Source organism: Hippoglossus hippoglossus, chromosome 3 (assembly GCF_009819705.1).
Source record: "Hippoglossus hippoglossus isolate fHipHip1 chromosome 3, fHipHip1.pri, whole genome shotgun sequence".
NCBI classification, from domain to species: Eukaryota; Metazoa; Chordata; class Actinopteri; order Pleuronectiformes; family Pleuronectidae; genus Hippoglossus; species Hippoglossus hippoglossus.
In genome coordinates this window covers 11,499,259-11,525,385 of record NC_047153.1, presented here as the reverse complement: position 1 = coordinate 11,525,385, position 26,127 = coordinate 11,499,259, and the positions used below count along the sequence as shown (strand labels likewise).

The window sequence follows — 26,127 nt, the reverse complement described above, 5'->3', positions numbered from 1 at the left end:
TGCGACAGAGGAAGAGGGCTTGTTTTTTGAATTTATTGGCGCTTGGTCGTGTTCGCCATGACGCTCTGTCCGCGTTGCTAGCGGCTGCATTGTTTTTAATCCCAACACACACGCGTTGTTTTGCACCATTACGCGTTACCGGGGCGATGAAACGGGAGATAACGGCTGCTGGTAAAGAGGTAAGTCGTGTGTGCGTGTAACACTCAGAGACAGTGTAGCCGACATGAACACAACAATGCTAACTCACCGTTGGACTTTGTATGAGGGCTAAGCTAGCAGGCGTTAGCCGACCGTGCCACGGTAACACGTCCACCATTTCTTCTTCATTTAGCTGTTTCTACATGACTTGACAACTTTATCCTCTACAGCAGCTTTGTCTTGGTCTTCCCTGAATTGTTGTAATGTTCACACAGAGCTACATTCATCGTTTCTATTCATATCCATATAATGCTAAGTTTCCATTCCTTTGTATTTTTATACGCTTCCTCAAAATATAACATGTTTTGTTATGTTTCAAACTTTAGGTTTTGTTTGTTGAATGCATGTAGAGTCAATGTGCTTTGACTTTGTTGAGCTGCACAACAAAGATTTGTGATGACACCATGAAGCTGGCCTCCATATTCAATCGCTTGCCTTTTAAAAAAACGTTGTATTGCATCATTCAAGTATTTACCTTTTAAACATAAACAATTTTTGCTCCTGTCAAGGTTGTGGTTTTAAAAATCTTCTTTATGTGCAGAGAATGACAAACACTTGATAAACAGCAAAACCTTTCTCAAATCTGAGGTAGATCCACTGTGTGTTAAACCTCCACACTGTGCTTGCACTATTCATAAGCGTTATATTGACATATAAACATTTGTTATGTTTCTATTGATGAAAATTAAATCACAGTAATGATTCATGTTGTTTTATTGCCGTACTACAGTATCATGTTTATCTGTTACCGTGACTACCAGCTTGTGAGGAAGGGCATAGATAGATTTTATGATTATTTAGTTTTAAGTTGAGTTGAATTTTGAGCCAACTGAGATGAGAATAGATTCTCTGTTTACTCTTTAATCTAAGTGAAATTTTGGAGGAGATAAACTGCCTCCAAGCTGCTATAACATTAGTGCATCAGTTTCCCTGTAATGAGTAGAAATAAAGCGTTAGAATCATCGTTGCAGAAATACAACACATAAACATCGCACTCCCAGTCTTTGCCTGTTGCCACTTTAGTGGGTACACCTGGCTAAAAACACGGCAATTTAATACAAGCTGAAAGATGAGGTTTTCTTCTCTATACTTCCAAAATGATATGATGGATTGAAATTTTGTATTTATGTAACATGAGTAACATTGCAGTATTCCAGTGATGTAACCAGAATAATGTTCAAATGTAACTTTGCTGTTCTCAATTTGAAATGTGAGAAATGTAAGTTTGTTTTTGCTCTTTCGCAGCAACATTGAAGTTGATTCAGAGTGACCAGGATGGCAAGTGACGTGTGTAGCCATGTCAAGGTGGTCATTCGGGTGAGGCCAACCAATGACAGCGAGAAGCGTGAGAACTGCCGAAATGTGGTCCAGGTGGTTGATAACCACATGCTCATCTTTGACCCCAAAGAGCAGGACACATCATGTTTTGGGGCTCAAAGACTACGAAACAGAAACATCAATAAGAGGGCCAACAAGGACCTGAAGTTTGTTTTTGACCACGTCTTCGACGAGAACTCTACTCAAGACGACATATTTCAGAGCACCACTAAAGGAATATTGGATGGTGTGATGAATGGATTCAATTGCACAGGTAACAAATTGATAAATACAGTTGGTGCATTGAACACCGCTTTCAGACCTGATATTAACGTTTGCCTTGAGTGATATGATCACAAGTGGACGGCTCTAAGTACAAGTGTGAATGCATCCAAGATGTTTTGAAGACGCATTTCAGATCCGACCACATGGTCTGATGTGCATGTGGCCACGTTTCTTGAGCATTGCAAACACAAATGCGTCCCAGGCCACATTGAAGGACTGCCAACTCAAATAACATCTTTTGACCTGCTACAATTTCATAATGAATTGGAAAATATATTTACCATTTTCCGTAGACTGAATTATTTGTCTTTGCCACTACATTGACTCTGACTGACACAGATTTTCTCCAAATGAGTTAAATGTTAATTCATTGTAAACCTCAAGGCAGTACATTGATTGGCCCAGCCCCTCCTGGCTCCACTAGCTCCATCTCTCCCTCTCACACCAACACACAAACACATTGACAACGGACCCATCTGTATAGTCAGACTGGCTAAAAACAACATAATTTGGTCTTTGCGAACACAAATGACGTAAGTGTTGATTTGCATATAGAGCAGGGAAGCGAGATCTGATCACAAGTGGTCACTGGAGACTCATCCAGGATGCATTCTAATGCCAGGTGTGAACTGACGTACTTGGAGCTGTCCACTTCTGATCAGATCTCACGGGACAGATGTTAATACCAGGTCTGAACACAGCCAAAGCTGCTGCTTGCTGCCAAGCTTGTTGGCAAACTGTTTGGCAGCACTTATTAAATGTGATGATAGGTTAATGTTGTGTTGACAACTTGTTTCTTCTGCTCCCAAAAACAAATCTGTTATTGCAGGTAAAATGTTACAGCTGCAATTAAAGCTCCAAGTCTAATGTTGGCTTATGTGACACTATTACAATTAGCAACTGATGACTCTGTGTTAAGATAATAAGAGTAAACACCTCACCTCTTGCTTCTCTTTTATAGTTTATGAAGCACAAAAGGGTCATGGTGGGATTTTTTCTTCTTAATTACTTCAGTTTCCTCACAGTACTTGTCACCTTGCAATACTTTTGCTTTATCTTACAACACTTTTTGTGTTACCTTAATTAACCTTTGCTTTACCTTTTACGTTACCTCACATTGAGATTTGCATTCCATCACAATATTTTTGCATACCCCCTCATCCATAGGAACAGTTAAAGGAAATGCTCTGCAGATGCATCTGAGAGGGGAGATGATGTGACACTTCATGTTATGTATTGCACATTACTCCTTTTGTAACACAACAGCTGGAGCTGCTCTGTCTGAGTGTAGTGGGTGAAGCACTGGCTGTGTTATGGTTATTGCTGCACTTGTATTTGTATTGATGGTGCTATGGATGTTGTTCATTAGCTGTAGTAAGCTGTGACTACTCTTTGCTTCTCATAACAACATAAGCCAAGCAGCCATAATCAAAGCCCAGTCATGTTGTTGAAGTGAGAAAATATTATTTTTAAAGTAAACATGAATAAAAATCCTTTCTGCATTGTTTATTCTGTAAAATAACAGTTTTCATAACAGCAAAATTAACACAGCTACCAATATGTCTGTGAAAGGCTCATATCGGCCAATTTTTATTGGTCAAAAGATAAATCGGTCCAGGCTATTTGATGCTTTAATTGCTCACATTTCATGTTTTCACATCAGTTTGTGGTTGCGTTCAATTCAAAGCAAGTGTAATGTTGTGGTTAGGATTCAGATGTATGAATTTGTCTTTTAATTGACATTTTTTTAAATTATAGTGTTTGCCTATGGTGCTACTGGAGCAGGAAAGACCCACACCATGTTAGGCTCGCAAAATAACCCTGGGGTCATGTACCGCACCATGAAAGAGCTGTTCAAACGCATGGATGATGCCAAGGAGGAGAAGGAGTTTGCTGTTGCATTCTCATATCTTGAGGTGAATATAAGTGTTTTTTTTATTTTTATTATAGTTTGTCCGTCTGTTTGGTTCTTTTTCTTCTCTGTATTAGAGCATCACCTTTACTTTTGTGTTGGACCCTAACTGAAGGGTTTCAGTGGTTCTATTTGGAAAGTGAACCACATTGGTTTTGCCTTCAGGCACTGCAGCAGTTATGTTGTTTTAATAGCTTTAAAACATTTTATGTGTTTACTCAATCCTGTACAGAGTCTTAACTTAACAATTTGTGTCCTGAGTAATTTCTTGGGATGGTTTTAATGAATTTGCTGTTATATTTGTTGTCCGTTTACAGGTTTACAATGAACAGATCCGAGACCTGTTGGCTAACGTAGGCCCCCTTGCAGTTAGAGACGACGGTACTAAGGGAGTGGTTGTTCAGGGCCTTACATTGCATCAGGTTAGTAGTAACACACTGCTTTATCATAGGGCTTATTCACTGTAAATACTGCTGTTGCTACAACATCAATTTATCACAGGCCCTCTCAGTTACCTTTGCAATATATAATGTCATTTTTAAACTAGAAAACTATTTGTCTCGTCAAGAAAGACAAGCACCAATGTCTAAAAATGCATGTCATGTGTTCAGACAAAAAAGGAGATGGTATTCAGGAAGCAAATGTTCTCTAGCGATTGTCTTTCTCTTAATAACTAAAGGTTGTGTGAACTTTTTGAACTGAAACTTGACCTTTGTGGTGGCATCAATTATGCAGGTAGTCTGTAAGATGTTATGCTGGCTGTTTTCTCAAGTAACAGAGAAATTGATCAAATCTGCCAATAAAGTTATTTCTAAAAGTACAATCCAATTACTGTTGTATACAAGTAGGTTACCTTTACAAACAATTACTGTTTTTTTGACATTCTGTTGGTGGTGTCTTTTTCGGATGCTCTGTGATGGTTCCTTTCACTGACTCACACCATCTATTCTCTTTTTACAGCCTAAAACTGCAGAGCACATTCTTGAAGCTTTGGATTCTGGCAATCGAAACAGAACACAGCACCCCACTGATATGAATGCCACCTCTTCTCGGTCCCATGCTGTGTTTCAGGTATTTCAATCCCATCCTAAAGAAATCATGGTGTCATGAAATAAAAGCCAGGAGAGAAGAAACTTGCATTCAAAAGCTTGACTGCAAACTATTCATATATTTGGCTTAAAGATAATTAGTATTTAAATTATCCCAAATTTAAACCCTTTAAAGTTTATGAATTTGGGGGGGGGGGGGGGGGTTGAAAAAAGACATAGATAAACATGGAACATTGAAAGTGGTTCTATTTACATGTTTCGTGCAATAATAGAAATTGAATGTATTTTGATATCCTTTTCCTTAGCATAAGTAAAAAGTCTACATGTCTGTCTACTCTTCAGCTCATTAGTATGTCTTTGTCTCTGTCCACAAGCTTACACAATATTAGTATTTTGCTGTGCTGTGTAAGAAAAGCCAGACACCTAGTCTGCCATCACAGCACAATTGAGAAGTGTTCACATATTCAAGCCTCTCTCTTTTTAAGTGTTATCTGTGAGCATCTGTAAAGCCTGCTAGCTCCCATAAAAATCTTATTAACCGTAATTAACCAGTAATTAATCTCTGTCTCAAACTATGCCTCATTGGATCCTTAAATTGAGGGGAATGGCCCTGAATAACCCTTGAAAATGCCTTGAACTTGATGCTTGAGAAGCTGTGGGAACGTTGTCTAACAATGCATCACAGTTTTGGCCTTTTAATTGTCTTTAATTGACTGTTGTTCTTTTTCCAGATATATTTGAGACAGCAGGACAAAACTGCCAGCCTCAACCCAAACGCCTGTGTTGCCAAGATGAGCCTGATTGATCTGGCAGGCTCGGAGAGAGCCAGTGCCACCAACACCAAAGGGGCACGCATGCGGGAAGGTGCTAACATCAATCGCTCACTCCTTGCCCTTGGAAATGTTATCAACGCCCTTGCTGACCCAAAAGTGAGTTTATGTAAACCTACATATACTCTATACTGGGTCCAGAGATGGACACTGATTACATTGCATTGCAAACACGGTGCTCAAGTACAGTGAATGTGCAGAGTTTTACACAGATCACAAACTATTAGCAGAGTAAAAGTTATATCTTTCTATATTACATTTCTATGCTAGTATTTGTTCAGCAAATCCTCAGCGAACAGGTGGATTTCCATCATGGTCTTAAGATTATTATGGTTATAGGTTTAGGACATGATTCACTGACCTCCATATAAAACAGAGCGCCTGGGAAGTTGAGAGTCAACTCAGTATTTGGGTATTAATTCATTCCAGTTGCATACATTAACCTGTCAAGCAGTCTTCTCATTTTACACACCACTCTCCAGGGATGAGGCGCATGCGGGCCACATGCATTTAGAAAGTGCTTTGCAAATGTAACACAGCCATGTTGAAATGTGATCCCTCCTCAACAGGTTACTTCATTCTTGGGGTAAAACTGTGCTCTTTCATACACACTGTCCACTTGTTATTGTTTTACCCTACTCACTCTTTTTGAGTGTTGCAGTCTTGGAATAGTTTGATCTGTTCTGGCTACAAGGCCAACCACTGATCCCCGCTGCTCCCCCACCCAATCCACATGGTTATTGGTGGTCCAGTGAACACTGTTGGCAGACAAGGAATTCATGTTGTGACCATTGTTTACAGGAAAGAATGTCCCCACTTGTGTCTGGGCTGACATGCCTTTCGATGAGTGAGGAGAAAGTCTGCTCCTTCTGTCTGCGCTGTTCAGTATGTCATCCTCATGCTATGCTGCAGAGTTTTTTTTTGTTGAAAGTTGTTTGCCTTAGGCGATGTCCAAGCCAATGCAGATACATTTTACGACACATCACTTCTCTCCTTGTTGATCTTCCATCGACACATGGCCATTGTTTCTCACCTTCAAAAATTGGGCTTTCTGAAAATGTTGTATAAAGTGGACACACTAGATTTTGCCCATAATCACCAAATCTGTATCTACCTCACAGTAAAATTTTACATAGTTATAGTAAATGTAGAAATGTTGCCCATCGGGACGAACAAAAATGATGAAATTGTATTCATTATCGGGTCAGGTTTGATCACGTTAGCTTGGCTAGCTACGTGATTTTTTTACATTCCAATTGCCTGTAGCTTAGGAAAACCCCCGTCTTAGGTTGGGTTTGGACATAAAAATAAGAATGATTGTCGGGTTTGTTTCCTCTCGTGCTTGGACGAGTTTGGACAGAAAATTGCAGCACTCTAGAATACATATTTTGGCTGTAGAGGTGGGGGAAATTCTCGATTCTTGCGGACATAGACAACTCTGCATCAATGCAGAGACAGAACATAATCGATTCATGTTTTCCGTTGCGTACATTTTTTTGGAATGTCCCACCGCTGTATAATTATGACCACCATTGCCTCAGGACCAGGACAAACAAACATTTAAGGTCCGGGCGTCTTTTACCGTGTCGGAGTCTCCGGTTTGAGTGTCCTCCCTCCACTCTCCTGCTGACCTGCTCTCACTTTACACTTTAACAATAATCACAGACACTAATCAGAAGTTATTAGGACCTGAAAAGTACCTCCAGAGTTTATGAGGCACATATTTAAACACGTGCACATGTAGTTCATCTGCTCCACATAACACAATACGAGCCCAGCCAGGAACGGCAGGGTTAAAGGGACCGGAAAGATCCAGATTCATGATCCAATGCCATCGATTAATAACTAAATACATGTGGTTATCAGTTTTTTTTAACTTCATTGTTGCAGAGCAAGTGACGTCCTATTTATCCAGGAGCCTAAATATGAATTCAGCAGGTTTATATAAAGATCAGCTCTAAGTGTGAGTGATTAGAAAAGAGCAGAGGAGAAGAATCTCTTGTTGACCGGCGGAGTAATGCGCCTCGATGCTGCCAAGATGCAGTAAAGGCTAAAGATGCAGCACACAAGTCTAAACTGAATGAATGTCAAATCTATGTGGAGAGCACTGACCACTGTATGTAGTATGATTTATTTTTTTATTGAAAATTATTTTCATTATTTTGTAACTTACAGCCCACTTGTCAGTCTAATACTTGTTAAAGCGAAAAATCACGAGGCCTGTGAAGATGCACACCTCTAATAGTCACACAGGGATAAAAAAAAAAAAAAGTCATCTCTAAAAATACAATTCTTTGATGCATCGAAATGCATCAATTATCATTTTATCATTGAATAGAAGCCCTCTGAATCAGAATCAAATCGTGAGTTGCCTAATGATTCCCACCCTAATTTGCTGACATGTCAATTATATATGTAACTAATGTTTTTGCTACTTGCATTGTTAACCAAGTTTCAGTTGTGCTTTTATCTTTATTTCTCTCAAATTATCTGATGCGTTTTTGTGATTTCCCATAATTTTTGAGTTACCTGTTTGTTTATACTTCAATTGAACCTAAATCGTTAAAAATTGTCTTATTTCTGTGGCTTATGTGCATTGTTCTCATTTGTTTCAGAGCAAGAAAGCTCACATACCGTACAGGGACAGCAAGCTGACACGGATACTGAAGGACTCCCTGGGAGGCAACTGCAGAACGGTCATGATTGCCAATGTTGGCCCCTCATCCAAGTCATATGATGACACCCACAACACACTTAAATATGCCAACAGGGCCAAGGAGATAAAGTCAACGGTTAGTATTTAGGTTGTTGTATTGTTTCATAGTTGTCAACTGTAATAATACTGATGTGAATCATGGACTGTAAATTGATGAATTTCTCTTAAACCACGACATCGTTCTCTTTATCATTACCTATCAGCTCAAGAGTAATGTTGTAAGCCTGGACAGTCACATTGGCCAGTATGCAGTGATATGTGAGAAGCAACGGCAAGAGGTAATATGAAACAACCATTGCATAGTAAAACAAATCCACAAAATCCAGTGGAAAGTTGTAATACTTAATATTCATTTCTGACTTTTATTTCTTTGTATTTTTCATTTCGAAAGATTCTCCAGTTGAAGAAAAAACTAAAAGAATACGAGGAGAACAACATGGTGCCTGGGACTTCCAACACAATCTCTTCTCAGAAACCAGCTGAGCTCAAAGGGTAAGCGAACACATGAGTGTGAACCAGAGTGTTGCTTGAGACAGTGGTTGTGTCTTTATTCAAACCAGTTAAATTGTAAACAGTGTAATTGGAATACAGGCACTGGTTGCAGACCGACACAGCACATAGCCGGTGATTGTCAGTTAATTGTCCAGTGGCACATTCATGGGACCTGTGGTTTTGTTAGTGGTTCTGGTGGCCTTATCCCTTACAATTTATATTGAAGTGGCCCAGGCTGTATGAGGTGTAATTAGATATGGTGATATTGGTTGAAGGAATCAAGTATTATATTCAAATAGACAACTTTTATTTGCCATTTTTGTTTGAGCCTATAACAGCTTTGTCTTGTTTCTACTGGTTCGTTTAATAACGTTATTATTTCATAATTTTCTACAATACAGAGGCACACATGTGCTTACACCCTGACAGTGGCAGCAAAACTGTTTTATATGGCACATTTTTAGAGAGCTCTTATGAATAAACCATGCAGGGAAAATCATTTAAGTCTGGGGTGTTGATTCTCAATGGGATAAGCAGTACTGTCATCACTATGAAATTGCATTTAGTTCTTAAATTAAGTGTTTATAACAAACATATGGCTTAATAAAGTAATAAGAGCTCAATGTTGTTATTGATTCACACATACATGTACAGTATGCCAGTAACATTTCATTAAATGTTAAAGCACACACGACTTGACCACTTGATACCCGATGAGGTGCACTTGTTTTTAAAATGCATATTACATAATATAGAGGATTATTTGTAGCTGGAACGTCTGTTGGTCAGTAGTAGTTGTTCAGAGCTTCGCTAGATCATGTTATTGCCTCTTTCCAGACTTTTATCTCGGGTCTAAGACGAAATCTAAAAATACTTTATGAAATTAACTCCGCTCCCTGCCCACTGTCTCCATCTCTTCCTGGAGGGTTCCCAAGGCATTCCCAGTCCAAATGGGATATATAATCCCTTCAGTGTTCTCCGGGTCTGCCTCTGGGTCTACTACCAGCTGAACATGCCTGAAATACCTCCACAGGGAGCCATCTATGGCGCATCCTTATCAGACACCCCAACCTCCTCGACTGGCTCCTGTCCATAGCTGCTTTCAGACATGCACTGGACTCTGGAGTAGGTGCATGTGTGAACGCGAATTCCGAGTGAGAAGCTCTGCAGTTTCTACGGACTTTATCCGCCTGGCCTCCTAGTATATAGTCCGTAGAAATCCAGGAGAAGTCGATGTGTGAACACGTGACAGGCGCAAAAAAGAAAAACATTATCTCCTGGTGAAGTGGCTCATGTGAAGGATCAGCAGTTCTACTCCAGTCTCTGTCTGGATCTTTGAATATCTCACCGTGTCCCTAAAGCCCCTTTCTCAACGGACAAAAACTACTGATGAAAAACCTGTTCAGACATGTTATTAACATCCTACCTGAGAAATCCAATTACAAGTGGACAGCTCCAAGTTTGTCTGTTCACAACTGCCATTAAGATGCACCCTGAATGTGTCTCCTGTGACCACTTATGATCGGATCTCACTTACACTCTTTATCTGCACATAATCCTAATTTCTGCTCGGATTTCTAGTCTGAGTTTAAGAATTAGTCTGATGTCAAAGTGTCGGTTCAAGCGCGAGACAGAGATGGCGGGAGAAGTCAGGAGGGGCTGAGTGAGTGAGTGAATGAATGCACTGCACGCAGCTCTATGTGGCCCAGGGCACATTTGCGTTCACACAGTGAAAAAAGATTATGGCCACATACGTCTGACCACCTCCAAATGTGGTCTGAGAGACCAGATCTCAAGAAGCATTGAGGACACAGAAGGAATTTAGCGCTGACCACTTTTGATCAGATCATCCAGGACAGATGTTGATACCAAACATCTGTTTTTTTGTCTTCAGTGTGAAAGGGTAGAATCTGCATTTGTTCCTTGGTCACATGACTCTGCAGTAGTCGAGGGTATACACAGGCTGACAACACCAAACTTAATTTTTGACAGCCAACCTTCCCAGAGTGGACTGTCAGCAAAATGCAGCTAAATTGCTAATACAAGCGGGTGTTCAGCTCACTCAATCCCTGGTTTACCAGATTGCTTTCTTGTTTGTTTTACTGCTGTTTGTTTTACTTTCATTGAGTTGTTGTCCCATGAAATCAGTACTTGGACCTTCTAGAAGGAAACTGTTATTAGCTGGAAAACTGAATCTTTAGTAATGACCTCATGCTGCACTAGTGCATATAACAAAAGTCCCATCAAAAACTCATCATAAATGTTTTTCGGAATCCCATCTTTCTGTCAAAATAAACGGCCATTTTCGCCAAAGCTGATGGCCCATTGGTTTCCACTAAAGATGATCTATATCGGTCTACTGTGCTGCTGTAGTGTTTTCCTTCAGTTTCATACCGTTTCATGGGGTGTCAGAGAGTGCAAGAGGTTCTTTCTTTAATGATTTCATGCTTTTATGTGTTGGTGTTATTGTTTTGGAAGTAAAACTGTAAAATCATTTCAGAGCCTAATTAGCTATTTGAACATTGATATTTAACTGTATATATGCGTGTGCGGGACTGGGTGATATGGCTGGTAATTGATATTGCAGTATTTCCAAGGCTCTTTTTTTTTTTTTTACTGATTTCCAATTCAGTAAATTATCAGGTTTTGCTTTAGATTCCAAACAGTCGGTCAAAGACAAGAAATGCCAATTTAATCTCCACTATCCCATATCCTTATGTATATAAGTCATAAGACTCTGTATCAGTCAACATTTGTTTAACTATTTCATTTTAATAATGACAGGTGTTTAGCACCTTCACTTTAATTTCAAATCATATATATATGATTTGAAATTTTATATATATATATATATATATATATATATTCGCCTACTGTAACGTCAATCAGATCAACCACATCCCATCCAGACGTCTTAAAAACATACTATGGCATCGGTTGGGGTATTTGGGTTGGGGCGGGGGACATGGAAAAGCTGAATGAGTCTCACTCCCACACATTTCATTCACTGGCATCAGAATTCACAACTTGCACAGTGAGAGGCTCTGAATAGAGGCTGCACGTGTCTCGCACTATTAAAAATTCAGCAGTCTAGCAAGGCCACAACGTCTCCTACGTCACTGGAGTTACATTGAAGAGTGCAGTCACATTTCAGAGACAGCTCTCTGGTCTTATTTACCTGCATTTCTCTCCTGTCTCTCCTCCTGTTTTAGCTCAGTTAGATATCCACTTGCATTCAATCTGGAAATTACCTCAACTCTGTCACAATAGATAACATAGTGAGCAAGTGGTTTATAAGAACTCCTGGCACAGTAATTAATTAAATTTGCTCCTCACATGTGGCACAGCAACATCTTATCACATCTAGCTTGAATCCCTGTGATGTTCTATTGGATTGCACTTTGAGAGGTGCTTCGGCTATTTTGCCCCCCTCATGTATGCGCATCAGAGAGGACAGCAAAAAACACTTCTCAGTATATTTAGTCCAAAACAACACAAGTGCAACGCTAAAAATTATCATTAATGAATGACTGAATGCTTTTGACAGCACCAGCAAGATATTTTAATGGATTACGCATATGTGCCTGCTGATTGTTTTTCCCTCAGGAGTTACAAATACATACTGACCTATTTGTCCACATTTTTTATTGTCATTATGTCTGACAGCCAAATATAATTTTTTAGAGAATTTGTATAGCCTGAAAAATGTAAATTCCCTAATACAGCCCTTTTTAAAGGAAAAAGAGTGTAATTTTCTCTCTCTCTCTCTCTCTCTAGGGTGTCAGAAGCTCTGCAGCAAATCTTCTCAAGTCGGACCCAAATCAGGAGAGAACAGCTGGATCTGGAGAGACGACTGAAGGAGAACGAGCTGCGCCAGCGCTACAGTGAGGAGGACAACCTGCAGGTCCAAACTTTCTGTGCCAAAGAAAAGACGGAGAAGGTAGCTGATGCTTACACTGCTATCCACAGATTCCATCAACCCCGCAGAAAAGCAGCTGCTGAGTCATCATTTCACATCTCTGTTCTCTACAGTTGTTAGCCTTTCATTTATGCCACTACAGGACAGGGTCACTGCTCCCCAGGTCCTGGCTGTTCTCTGCTGTTTGAGCATTAGGCCCAATGCCACTTGAATCCTCAAAAAAAAAAGTGAATCCTCAAAAATCCTGGTCCCAAACTCTGCAGAACGGTCCACTCTTATCCACAATAAACCAAAGTGTGGGAGTTTTTCTCAGAGTGGTGCATCTGCCTGCATTTAACAAATGAACACTAAAGATTTTTAATGAATCTGTGCTGCTAGACTCAAGCCTGATTGTCATATAGCTGCTTGTGTCTGTAATTATTGTGATTTAATAGTATGCAATACTAATATTATACAGTCCATTCATAATATTCCTTAAGTTCCCTTTTTTTTGTTGTTGTTGCCTTCACTAGGCCACTTGTAAGCATGAGCGGAAGATTGCCAGCTTACGCACTCAGCAGCAACACATTTGCAAGCGTCTGAGGGAGTCAGAAACACGTTTCCAGGAAAACGACGGCTGGCTTCATCGTGTCGAGAATGAGATGAAGTTGGTGAAGTTGAATGATCAGACTTCAGAGGTAAGTAGATCCTATCGACTCTTTCACATCGGCCTGAAAGACTTGTGTTTTTGTTGTGACAGTACATTGACATTTTAACTTTTCAACTCGTAACAATTGCATGCAGAAGTTATTTAAAATTCTATTTAAATTTCTAATTATTTTACCTAACTGACATTGTTGTGGCCACACTTACACGGGTTCATAAATTCTTGTAAGACTTTGGACAATAGATATAGCGAAGGGAACAGAGAGTAAAGCTAGATGCTTAATTACATAACTTGTAGACAGGATGAAATTGTTAGAGTTGATGTTAGAAGACAAATCAGCCTAATTAGATCAAGAGAAAAACGTTACAATGTCAGTTACATCTAAACTCATTGCTTGTCCTTTGTTTTTGTTTGTTTGTTTTTGGAAGTAGGCTGTGTCTCTACTGAAGTCGTGACTGTCTTTGTTTTCTTCCCATCTGTTCTCCCAGTAATTAGAACCGTGCTCATTTTATTTCTCCAGCTCACTCATGGATCACTGAAGAGAATAAATCAATACCATTTACTCATCCCTCACACAGCAGCCAGTTACCTAAAACCATGTCCATGTTATTTTTTCTTCTTTATCCTTTCTTCCAGGAACTGACCCAGAACTATGACGCACCCACCGGTCAAATGTTCTCTCTGCTGTTGTTTCATGGTTTCTTTACGTCAGAGTTTTTTTTTTTCTCCCCTCCCTTACCCTGAGCAGCCAGCTTGTCTGATGAAACAGCGATGAAAACAGAACTTAACATCTTACCTCTACTATCCTGACCCCCGACAATTATTTAGTTTCCTCTAATTTAATATGCTGATATAATTTACTGTCTGACCTCACTTCTTCTGCTTCTTTAGGTGTTAGAGAAGGAACTCCATTGCCACAGATTGGAGCTGCAGGTAAATGACCTCCAACAATACATCAAGCAGATCGTCGAGCTCACTACACTGCAGGATCAGGAGAACAAGCGGATTCAGAAGTAGGTTGACAAAACCTAGAATCAATTTCCATTGGGTTAAGTTAATTAATGCTATTTTGCAGGTGAATAAACTAAAACACATCTCACTATAATTTTTCTGTTGTGTTTCAGAATGATGGAAATCTTGTTGCCCGCATACAGTCGGCACTACTCTGCGTTGCAGGGGGCTGGGCTGGTCACTGCAGCAGATGAGACGGCGAACGACGAACTGGAGCACCTTGTGTTGAGGGAGAGAGGTGTGGTCTGGGCAGACCAGGAGGGGGTGGGGCAGAAAGGTGAAAGGACTGGAGTGGAATCACAGAAGACAAATGAGGTGGGAAGCATTGGGCTCCACGGCGAGTTGGCTCCTGTCCTGTCTTTCTCACATTTGAAATACCACCAGAGTAGCCCCTGCAGTAAGTCATCACCCTTCTCCAATTTATTTTGTTTATTTAGCATGCATTTAAAAGATTTTGGGGGGGGGATTAATTGCATCGCAAAATTAGGTTTAGCTCATAAAATATCCGAAGAAGTGAAAAATGTCCATCACACTGTCCCGGTGCCCACTTTAATGTTTCCTATTTTGTCTGACCAATACTGCGCCCACTTGTGCTTAAAGGATTCAAACAAGAACAGAACTATGTTCCTGTGAAAAAATAAAGAGAACGGATCATTTTTTTGAGGAGGCAGGTCACCTCAGTAATTACATATCAATTATTTTCCAGTCTGAGAGAAAATGTCACTTGGCCGTTCTTCTCTCTCATAGGCAAAATCCAGGAACTTTTTTTAACCGTCATCTCTGCATGACCCAGCAGCACCAGTTCGCTCATTTCATATAAGCCAAGACAGACAGTGGAGCACGAGCCAAAGCTGGCCAACAATACTCATGTACTGTGATGGTGTCAACAACACCTGTTCCTCTCCGTCACTGCTGGCTTGTTTTAAATCACATCACATTTACTACTTTCAATTAAATTTGTTGTCAGTTATACAAAGTATTAAATGACAATTGGATGAACGAAAGGATTTAACGTTGTGGACTTTAAATCTCCACTCGACCGGTAAAACATTGTCATCATTTAACATTTACATAATCCTAATAAGGGCTACAGAAGCTTTTCTAGCCTTAGTGTTGTATTGATGAGATGCTAATGTTGCTCCTCCTCGAATCTCATTACGATTTTCTCAGGTGCAGAGGGGCAGACAAAAAGAGCATCAATTTGCAAAGCTGCTCCATCCCCAAAAGGTAAATCTGCTCTCCTCTGCCCCCCCTGTCTTGCTGACATCCTGTAGTCATTAATCTATACCCCCTGCATACCTGTTAATCCCTCCCACCCCTCAATCCTTCACTTATTTTCTATCTCCCTGTCACCTTTCACTCACTCCATCCATCACCCTTACACAAACATACTTCAAGAGACAATGCTGCGTTTTTTTTATTAAAGCAGAGCGCACGGATCAAATTTGTTTTTACTGTGCTATATATATTTGAAAAGGTTCTGTGTAAGCCTAAATTTTCACTTTGCCGTTTTGCTTTTTATTTGCTGAACACGTTTGTAGCATTTTTGCTAAAACGACTTCTTCAGAGCAGTAAAGTACACAATAAAAATCAGACATGTAATATAATTTGATTTATAGCTCTGCTGCAGACATTCTGTCCCGGCCAAAACTTGAATAATAAAATTATGTGAATACTCACAACCGGTTTAATAGAGGCAAAACTGTGCATGTGGAACCTTTGGGGAAATATAATACATAAGCCTTTGTGAAATATTGCAGTTCAAATTGGCTGTAATGATATTTACTGCAGGTGGTCTAGATTTCACTGAAACATATTGTGGGAAATATAACTTTTGAAGAAAATACTTCTTCCAGATGACGGGTTCCTTGAATGGGAATTAAATATGAAAGCACCAGGGAATTTGTCACCACTGCTATTAAATTTCCTCACAACTTATTTTGATAAGTCAACTCTGATCGAGTATTTAATTATGATTTATTTCTCTCTGAAATAAGAAGCCCTACTTTTTCTGTATGGTCTGTCAGTCCTACCCATCTTTATACCCTACAAGTCAAGCCAGTTGTTTTAGTTTCTTTTTTCCATTCCTTCATTTGTTGTTATTCAACCATAATTGTGCTTTTCTTCGCCAATTTGTTTGTGGTCAGCTAATCGCCAGAGGCAAAACCTTCACACACTTTAAATGTAATAGTGTGGTGATAATTTTGTGTTTATAAATTGAGTTTAAATGCAGAATTTGACTCACCCGCAATAAAACTGGATCTGCTATTTGAAAAATCTCATTAATATTTTTCAAACAATAGAATAGTACTTGTGGTAATAATAGAAATAACAATTAGTATTATCATTTTTATTAACAACATTGATTAATGCCTTAAACATTTTGTGGCAATCCATAACCCTCCTTAAACAAAGTGCTTGACACAAAAAGATTTATGTAAACATCACAATAATGTAAAAAATAAATAAATAAAAGGAGTAGAAAGATTATTAAATCGTCACAGCTCATCCAGAATCAACGCCTTATATAAATATTTCATTGCCCAGGCACGGATCCCATCTTCATGCGACATACATTTTAGTTTTAGAGGCTTAACGATAGCTTAACACTAAATTATCATTTATGTGTAATCAGTGTCATTTATTCAGTCTTTAAATAACTGTTTTTGCATCACTATTTTAGCTTCAGGTTCATCTCTCTAATAAATCATAACTCCTGTGCATCCCTCCTCAATTATGCATTCACTGACTCACACCTGCATCCTTGAAAACCACCCTGTCCATCTTAACTACAGTCTGGAGCTACAGCTTTGCACATGTTGTTCAGCATAATCAGGTATTGCTCAATTACTGATAGATTCTGAATTATGTAGAGAAACAGCACGGATGTTTTAATAAATAAGGTTTTAACTTAGCATTCAGACAAACTGCTCTGATCTTATCCTGGTGCTGTTTGTTAGTCCCTTACTGCCTCCTCAGCTCTTAATGGTAGTCACTGCAGCATGTTATGAGAAATGGCTCCACCCTGCAGCTTGCCAAGCCAATCAAATTTCATCGGTTTTAGAGAGGGTTGGGGTTTTGAAAGAGCATTAACTCTTTGTGGACTGCTTAATAATGGCAAACCACACAAAAGGGATCTATTTGAAGGACCATTTGTTCATTCCACAACTCATTGTTGATTATCACATGTCCACACATGCATTTATAAATAGCTCCCGGATTTTTCATTCAGCTTTCTCCCACGGCCCCCTCCTTACAGTTATTTTTATATTCCTATTCAACCCCCCACCCTCACCTCTCTCTTTTCTATTTTTTCTCCCATATATTTTTTTCTGTCCCTTCTGCTTGAAACGTCTGTTAGCCTGGCTTTTTCCTTTTCCTCTTTTCCTCCTTTTTTCTGTCTGTCTAGCATCTAACCCTCCCAATCCCTCTTGAGCTTCATTCATGAAAATGCAGATCCACAGCAGGGCAGGAAAAAACGTCAACAGACGTAAACTCCCCTGCTCCACCAACCAGAAAAGGCGCACTATAAAAAACTGGCAGCAGCAACCAGGCGACCCTAATTCAGTGCAGCCTCCACCAGAAATAGCAACTCATGCATGTATTAATCCCCTACAAGCCAAAAATATGTGATAGAAGGAACTCTGCTGCCATTTATTGCTAGGGACAACTCCTCTGCCACAGAAAAGGGCTATTTATCACTCGACGTGCTGGCCAACCCACATTTTCTAAATATTGCATTTTGATATTTAGGGTAATGTCTAAATCAGTCATTCACTCTTCTATTAAGTGTTCTCACTTCCTTTACGTGCTGGCATTTTCCCTTTTAGCCCCATTCATAACCCCCATACCTCTGCAGGAAATGCCACACGTGTAATCGTGTTCCTAATGCGATGCAGACACCACGATTTAACCCCGTTCTGCTCTGCAGCTGTCGCTTTTAAATGAAGACATAGAACACAGCAAAAGCACTCACTGGATAAAATTTCACATATCCATGTATAATTTGGCACTTCTGTTTTAGTGTTTAAAATTAATAAGTAGTTCATTATCATTTCAATTAAATGTCATACTTTAAATTCAACATTACGTTGTTAATGTTCTTGCCAGCGTTGTAGATATCTTATAACAGTACAGTGGTATTTCACCCGCTAACAAACCGTCTTTAAAAGCTGTTTGCAGACTCATTTTGGGGCTTGGCTAATTCTTTCAATAAATGTTTATACAACTTATAATGTAATGAATAGAAGGACAATTACACTTCTGATTGTGCCTTTGACTCGATGGAGAACAGCCGGTTCTAGGGTGGTCGGAGTGATGGAACATTTTATGTTTAATAGTGGTCATTTTCACAACATTAAATTCAAGTGCAAACTCTTGGAAGTTTTTGACTTTTTATCAGAGTCTCAAAGTAGCACAGAAAAAATCTTAATTGAAAGAATGCTTAAATGTTTTTTTCCCCAGTTGCCGTCCCATGTTCCTCACAAATGGTTTAATTTACAACCACTGTTATGTGCACCAATAAAAATGAATCAAACCTCAAAAAGTTCCTGGCTAGTCATAGCTATAGTTACAGCCATTAAATGGTAACCTACTGTTAGAAAGCAGTGCAAGAGAAAAGTAAAATTAGAGTCCAACAGAATAAGTTACATAGCCACAAAAGACAACATGAAAGATACTTGCTGTGTTGGGTCCCAGTAATGCAGTTAAATCTCACAGAACTAGTGGCTTATATTGGCACGTATAACTGCACATAAATACATTTTCTTCTTAAAACAACACCATTTATAAAAACAAACATCCAGACTGATAGATAAAACCCTCAAGTACTGGTTTCTTGATAAAATACAGTACTTTTCTTTTTTTCTCAGTTCCATTGTGGCTTAGTAAACTTGTGTGAGGAGAGGCTTTAGTTTTTAATTACCTTGTGCTGTGCAAAACAAATCCAAGCCTACTGATCACACTGTAACTTAAGGGCATGATCCATCTCATTTCTCTGGCATGACATATTTTTAAATTGCACTGTTTAGCCTGAAGCTGGCACTTTTTACTGATTACTGATTGAGAATGAGAAACAGAATGATTATGGGAGCGATGTGGGCCTGCTTCTTTTATAAAGTGGATTGATGTGGTCCTACGTTTTAAACAATGAATTGATAAGTGTTTTTTAAAGATTGCTTGTTACAGATACAAATGAGGCTTGAGATGATGTAACATTTTGACTTGATGATTTGGACCAAATATAAAGGACGTCAAAGACAAAGTCTGACCACTGGTCTGCTGACAGTACAATCAAACATAAGGACTGCTTCAGGCTAATTCATTTACTCATTGTCTGAAGTAAGTGCAGCTGTCAATAGGGCAAAAACAATATCAATAGATATGGCAAAATAATTTTCATCTATATATATATATTGATATAAAGCTTATGCATTGTATAAGCACAGTGAGGAGGTATAACAGGGATTGATGGTGCCAGGCATAAGCAACAGACCCAAACTTTTAACAGATTTGTATGTAGATAGTGTGTGGTACATCACCGCTGTGAGAAAAGCACAGAAAAGACACAAATACAGAAATCTCAAATGTCCAAAACTGTTGTAGCTTTGGCAGACAAGTTTATGTTAATGCCGGATTCCCACCACAGAGTAAGAAGCTAATTGAGAACATACTGCATGTCCTCCGGTTTATGGTGAAAACTCTCTTTTATTACAACGCTCATTCTTCAAAGGTTTTGTTTTTTTTTGTCAGTTGGGTAGAATTCATTTAGGTTTATTAACTTTTGACGGTTTGGATTTTTAGGTAGAGGAAATCAGGCCAACATGAAACAAGAACCACATCCCAGAATGCCCATCAGGAGAAATCTGTCTGCGTCACTGCCACCACAAAGTCCTGAGTCCGTTGCCAAGGTCCAAGTGTTTGAGGAGGGCATGTTTCCGCTCCAGTGCACACCAGAACCTGCTCGAACAACCGTTGAGGCGCTGCCGCTGAGCTCCTCCACGGATATGGATCCCAACATGACCTTCGAAGTTCTGGGCAATGATGATCAGACTGCAAATAATGAAACCATCATATTAAGCGGTGGAAGTACCGGTCAACCATCCAAGTCCTTTGACTTCTCGGGTCACAGCCGACTACACCAACCTCCTAAGGCCAATGAGGGGAAGCAGATTGTGACTAAAAGGTCAGAAAATATTCATGTCTTTGCTTTTCTCTATGATTTCAGGGGATTTGTCTCATATTTTAAAGCAACACTTTTAGATGTTTCTGAGCTTTACCATTTAAAATCACATAACTGGAGATGTTCCACTACCATTTTGCTCCCCCCCCCATTCCTATGCCCGGACTTTGCGTAGCAGACAATACCAGTACATTAAAAAAACAACTGTTCACATGTGTAAAGATGCCATATAAATCTAGAAAATATAAATATTATTTACTCATACTACTTTGACTGGTCCAAAAATAGAGCCCAATGCGAAACACTTAGCAAAACGGAAATCTTTGACCTAAAACTTTCCGTCCGACACACTTCTCATGATCTCAGAATATATTTGATCCCCTCCTAAAGTCAGTTATATAACCGTACACATCCGTTTCCAGGCTGGCCTGTAATGTGGATTACAGTTCTCTTGACTCTACACAGTTCATTGGTTCTCTTGCTGGTCCATATGGTGCAGCCTTTTCTTTTCTTTTTTTTTCACATTGAATGCATTGCTACATGGGCATACTGCCTACTGCACTCCTGTGGTTACGCCACAATTTACTGCTACAGAACTGTATACTTCTTTCTGCATAAACAGGAAAGTCCATACGAAACACCCATGGTAACTGAGAACACTTTGGGAAACGCCATAGAAAATACTGCTGTCACAACAAAAACCCAAAACTGATATAACATCACAATTTAGCTGCAGACATAGATTTTGATATGGTTAGTTCAGGGAGATAAACTGTAACAGATGCCACAATCTATCAGAACCAACTGTCTCACTTTCTTGTTCACCAAACAATTTATCTCAACATGCACTTTTCAGCACTGGAGAGTTAACCAGGGAGAGCGATGCAGAACGATCAGTGAGCAAGATAAGCATGATTACAGTTTGAAACAAAGCCTTTTCTTGGATGTTTTCCAAACGTAAATTACTAATTGATGTAGTACTCATGTTTTTGTGTTTCTTAGGTTTTTATCTACTTCTTATCATTTTCTCTGGGCTGCACTTGTACAGACAAAGGAATAAGAGAGAAATGTTAGAGTAGGAAAATTTAAATGGCATAAAAGATGCAGGAAATCCTCTACACTTAAATTTTTTGTTACCGGCTGTTTGCTTTTAAAGGTCAGAGACTAACATGTCACTAAATAAATTAAACCACTATTCCTTCTAAAAGGAATGATTGGAAAAAAAGCACAATGATTGAATGGTTCAGTGTTAATGCCTTTTTTAATCTGGACAGTTCCTGTACCACACTGTACTCGTCTGTACAGTACATAGAAGTATTTAATAAATGTATCGAAGAAATTATTTATTTAAGTAAAAGAAAAATATCTATTGAGTCATTTTAATGGTTCAGAACTCATTCAGGTCTCTCTTGACTCAAAACTTTTCCCTGTAAAGTTTCAATGTAACTGGAGGATCCTGTGTGACAGTCTTGTTGGTGACTAAACCATTCAGAAGTGGTAAATCCCCTAAACGGTATTCAAAACAAGACACAGACTGCAGTGCAAATAGTATTTATTCTCACCAGTGGCATGTTTCCAGACTGGAACACTGGGTCAAGAGGTTTAAGTCAGCTGAGCAGCTCCTTGGTGTCTTCAGCTGGAAGTGGGAAACAAAACAGGGAACGTTTGGAGCTACTGCAGCAGAAAGGCTTTGTGTTGGTGATTGACGTTCCCAGCAGAGGAGGCTTCACATTAAGATGTTGAGTGTGGATCATTTTATTTGTTGGACAATATCTGTGCTACCCCACAAACATTCAGGACATGTTTTCCTCAGAGACTAAAGCTCGGGGATAATCAGACTTTATGAGAGCATCTGGTTGATAAGCTGGTCTGCAACAGACAAGTCAAATCCCAAAGGGAAACTCTTTTATCAAGACAAAACAAAACCTTTTGTAAATATTAAGACCAATACACAGGCTATGTAGAGGGCGCTGTAAAGAAGACGACAAATTTAGAGTAAGAGACTCAATATCTTTTTTTAAACTCGGTGAGTCCATTTTACCCTGGCTAATGTAGAAAATGAATTTTTAAAACTGCAAGGTGGGTGAGTGGCAGTTCCCTGGCAGAGTTCAAGCAAAGTGCAGCAGACAGGGACAGCAGAAGCAGAACAAGTTTACGGTGGTGAGCAGGGAGATTAGGGGCAGAAACTCCAGTAAAACAAATGTATAGACCTGTGGAGGGTTAATTACATATGGCAATTTCAGGTTATACAGATTTCACCACGTTTTTCCAAACAATCCATTACGTTGTGTTTTTAGATGCCACCTTCAGCTCGTAGGACTCCATCACATGTTTGGTCTCGAAATTGCTGGTGTTGTGTGACTGTGTCCTGCAATAGAATGTGTTCACTTTGGGTTTGGCCTTCGTGCTTGAACCTATCCACTTATTGTTCTTGTAAAAGTGATTTGAACATCAAGAAGTATGAAGCTGCTAAAGGATTTTTACCTACAAACTGATAATTCAGGGAGACGCCTTATGCAACTTGTCAAATCCATACGCAAGACAAACACATGCAAGCAACACTAAAACACGGGTTTACATATTTTATACCTGTGTCAAATTCATTTGAGAGACGAACACATTTTTCATATCCAAATTTCTGAATGCCAGTTTACTGTAATGAGGAATCTAATATAAAAAAGTTCAATACACGTAGCTTTTGCAATACAACAGAAACAAAATGCTATAGTTAAAAGCTGTTTATTGTTGTTTTTTTTACTTGTTATTTTTGAAAACACTTGAAATGTCGTGGTAACATGAACCTTTGCTCCATAGACAGCAGATTCCGTCTTTACAAGAGATCAGACGAGTCAAGCCGACATACATGGCATTGACGTCTGCTGCGCAAGGAAAGCGTAAATTTAATCGGTAAGTTTTCCTAGATTCGTGTAAATAATGTCATTGAAGGTGCTGGCGGTGGATTACTCACTCTGCTTAGGCACATTTTATGACTACAAAATATAAAAGATTACCAAAATTAATAGCTACATCAAGTTGATAGTTTAGATGATGATGAACTTTTGATGCTGGTTGAGATCTAATAACTTTTTCTATTTTCCCTCTCTTTTATTCAATGAAACGGCATCAGAGAGGAGATAACTCAGGATCTCTCTGCACCAAAGCGTATAAAGAAAGACCCCTCGGTGGCCCAGAGACCCCTCAGAGTGCATCGGTTTGCTGGTAAGTGTCAACACAGGACAACTGAGCTGAAGAAGACATCCTCACACAGTGTTTATAATTAACACTGTAGACTATCATCAAGAGCACAAATGTATGTTTTTTTTATTGCGACCATAATTATGTTTTTTATGTCTCATAATCCATAATGTATTATGTTTTTAATTCATCACTTTGTGAGATAGTGAGATTAAAACTGTATTTTTTTACCCTAAAATTTGAAAATCAAATAAATATCTTAAAAATGCAGTCATACCTTATGTTTTATTGTACATGGATGAAACTGAGATTTTTGACCATCTATCTACCCTCGAACTATCAAAACGTGAAAACGCACTTTTAAAAACATTACAAAAAATGTGTTAAAATTCAAAAACTGATAACTCTGATAAACACATTTAGACCCTTTGCTGTGGCACCTCATCCTTTTGGCTTTAATTTCCCATGAGATGTGCGTGGAAGTTGATCAGAGCTCACCTGTGGTGAACTGAATTTACTAGCCATGGAAGAGCACTGTATCGTTTGCATAATGGTTTATGTTTACTTTTTTCCTAATCGTACAGCAACATCATTAAGTCCATAGAAAATAAAATTTGTCCCAAATTAGATCCTTGGGGAACACCTGCCTTTACTATCAAAGATAGATAGAGTTGTAGTTCTCTCTAAACACACAGTTCTTCCAGTCAGTTAATCACAGAATCGCTAAAGCCCATATGTTTGAGACTTTAAAGAAAAAGACCATGATCCACTAAATCAAATGTTTTAAGACTCCAAGCCATAATCACAGCTAAAATTGTTTCTGTTAAGTACTGAAATAATGGTGTGAATACTTTATTTTTATAACATTGGCAAAAAAAATACACGTTGTCATCGTGGGTTACAGAGTGTAGATTGATGGGTAAAGATGTACATTTTAGTCATTTACAATTACATCCACAACATAAAGTGAAGGGGTCTGAGTATTTTCTGAAGCTGTTTGGTGTCTGTTCTCAGGTTCAGAAGAAAACAAGCCAGGTAGAGTTGTGAGGAGCGTTTCTGAGGGAAATCTCAACCTCCTCGAACCTCAGAAATCCAAGTCCCTTTTCTACAGAACTTCCCAACAGATAAAAAAAGTGGCCAGGCGGATGTGAAGCAACATGGTCAAACTTTTCAAACTCAGTCTTTATGGACACTCCCACCATCTCTCCACTCTCTTCCATCCCAATGAATCTTCTCTAGTCCTTTTCCTCTGAAAACCTAAAGAAGCCATCTATTGTGTAGGTTTCTCCAGCATAAGTACTAACATAGTAACATGGAATGTGTAAGTTGTATTGTTTTCTCACTCTTAACTTCAGCATCACACCACAGTAAAATGTTATTTCACTGTATATAAATGTATAGTTGTTGTCATCTGTTTTTGCAGTCTTTTATTTCTAAGCCTACCCATAGATTTTAAGATATAATTTTAAATACTCATGTACAGACTGCGAGAAATAAAACATGTCCTGTGGATTCCGGATGTTTTACTTGTACTTACCTACTGCAGCTATTCTCTTCAACAGTGATCTGCCTCGTAGGTGACGATATTTCACAGGGCAGCTATTATCAGAGGTAGACTGTACATGACTTCAAATGCAGATATGGCTGAAAAAAAGAAGGAATCAGCTTTGCACTGAGAAGTTTGTGTCTTTATTTGTCATTGTATTTTTATTCTTGTACAGTTGCACAACATGGGGGTTATAGATAATCCACAATGAAACTGGTTGTAACTGAATCAATGTTTTTCAACAAATAAATCCACTTTTAGTTGCTGTTACTGTAAGTGTGATTGTGGTCTTAAATTAAGTTTGCATTTCAAGATGTGCCAACACTAGACATAAGTGACGTCGGGACAGGCTCAGGGAAGATGGAAAAACAGAGTCAAAAAGTAAAGTTGCTTTTTATGACTCACTGTGACTTGAAGCACATCTCACATTGATCACTTTTTAGTTTTCTTATCAAAAAGGCAAACATTTGATTTGTATTGAGGAGAGATTGGTATGGAGACATCCAACATTCAGTCCTGAAACAGGTGCTGTCATTACTTCAAAATCTCAAAGATTCACATTAAGAAAAAATAACAATTTCCAATTAGTCTTTTCATTTCTTGCTTAGTCATTAGGTGGGTTTAAATATTAATAATTACTCATATTTATGTATTATTCAAATTTTATTTTTACTAATGTATTAATTAACAAATACTGCTAAAATGTTCACAAGCCGTGGTTCCATGAACAGGGTTTCCACAGTGTCTTAAAAAGTATAAAAACATCAGAATTTTAGGCCTTTAAAGTCTTATCTATCGGTAGGTCCTATTTATGTCAACATTCAATTAAC

General features: G+C 38.8%; 1 protein-coding gene across 1 annotated transcript; it reads left to right on the top strand.

Annotated features, from left to right (window-relative positions):
* The first annotated feature begins 20 nt into the window (after window positions 1-20).
* kif18a (kinesin family member 18A) lies at window positions 21-25,565 on the top strand. Its single transcript, XM_034580337.1, has 18 exons — window positions 21-179; window positions 1,444-1,789; window positions 3,559-3,716; window positions 4,030-4,134; window positions 4,673-4,783; window positions 5,493-5,690; window positions 8,207-8,383; window positions 8,511-8,585; window positions 8,699-8,799; window positions 12,577-12,739; window positions 13,231-13,395; window positions 14,256-14,377; window positions 14,489-14,772; window positions 15,546-15,602; window positions 20,178-20,559; window positions 23,371-23,463; window positions 23,678-23,775; window positions 24,766-25,565. Exons 2-18 carry the CDS (start codon window positions 1,474-1,476, stop codon window positions 24,900-24,902), a joined length of 2,742 nt encoding a protein of 913 aa, XP_034436228.1. The 5' UTR covers window positions 21-179; window positions 1,444-1,473; the 3' UTR covers window positions 24,903-25,565.
* The last annotated feature ends 562 nt before the right edge of the window (window positions 25,566-26,127 follow it).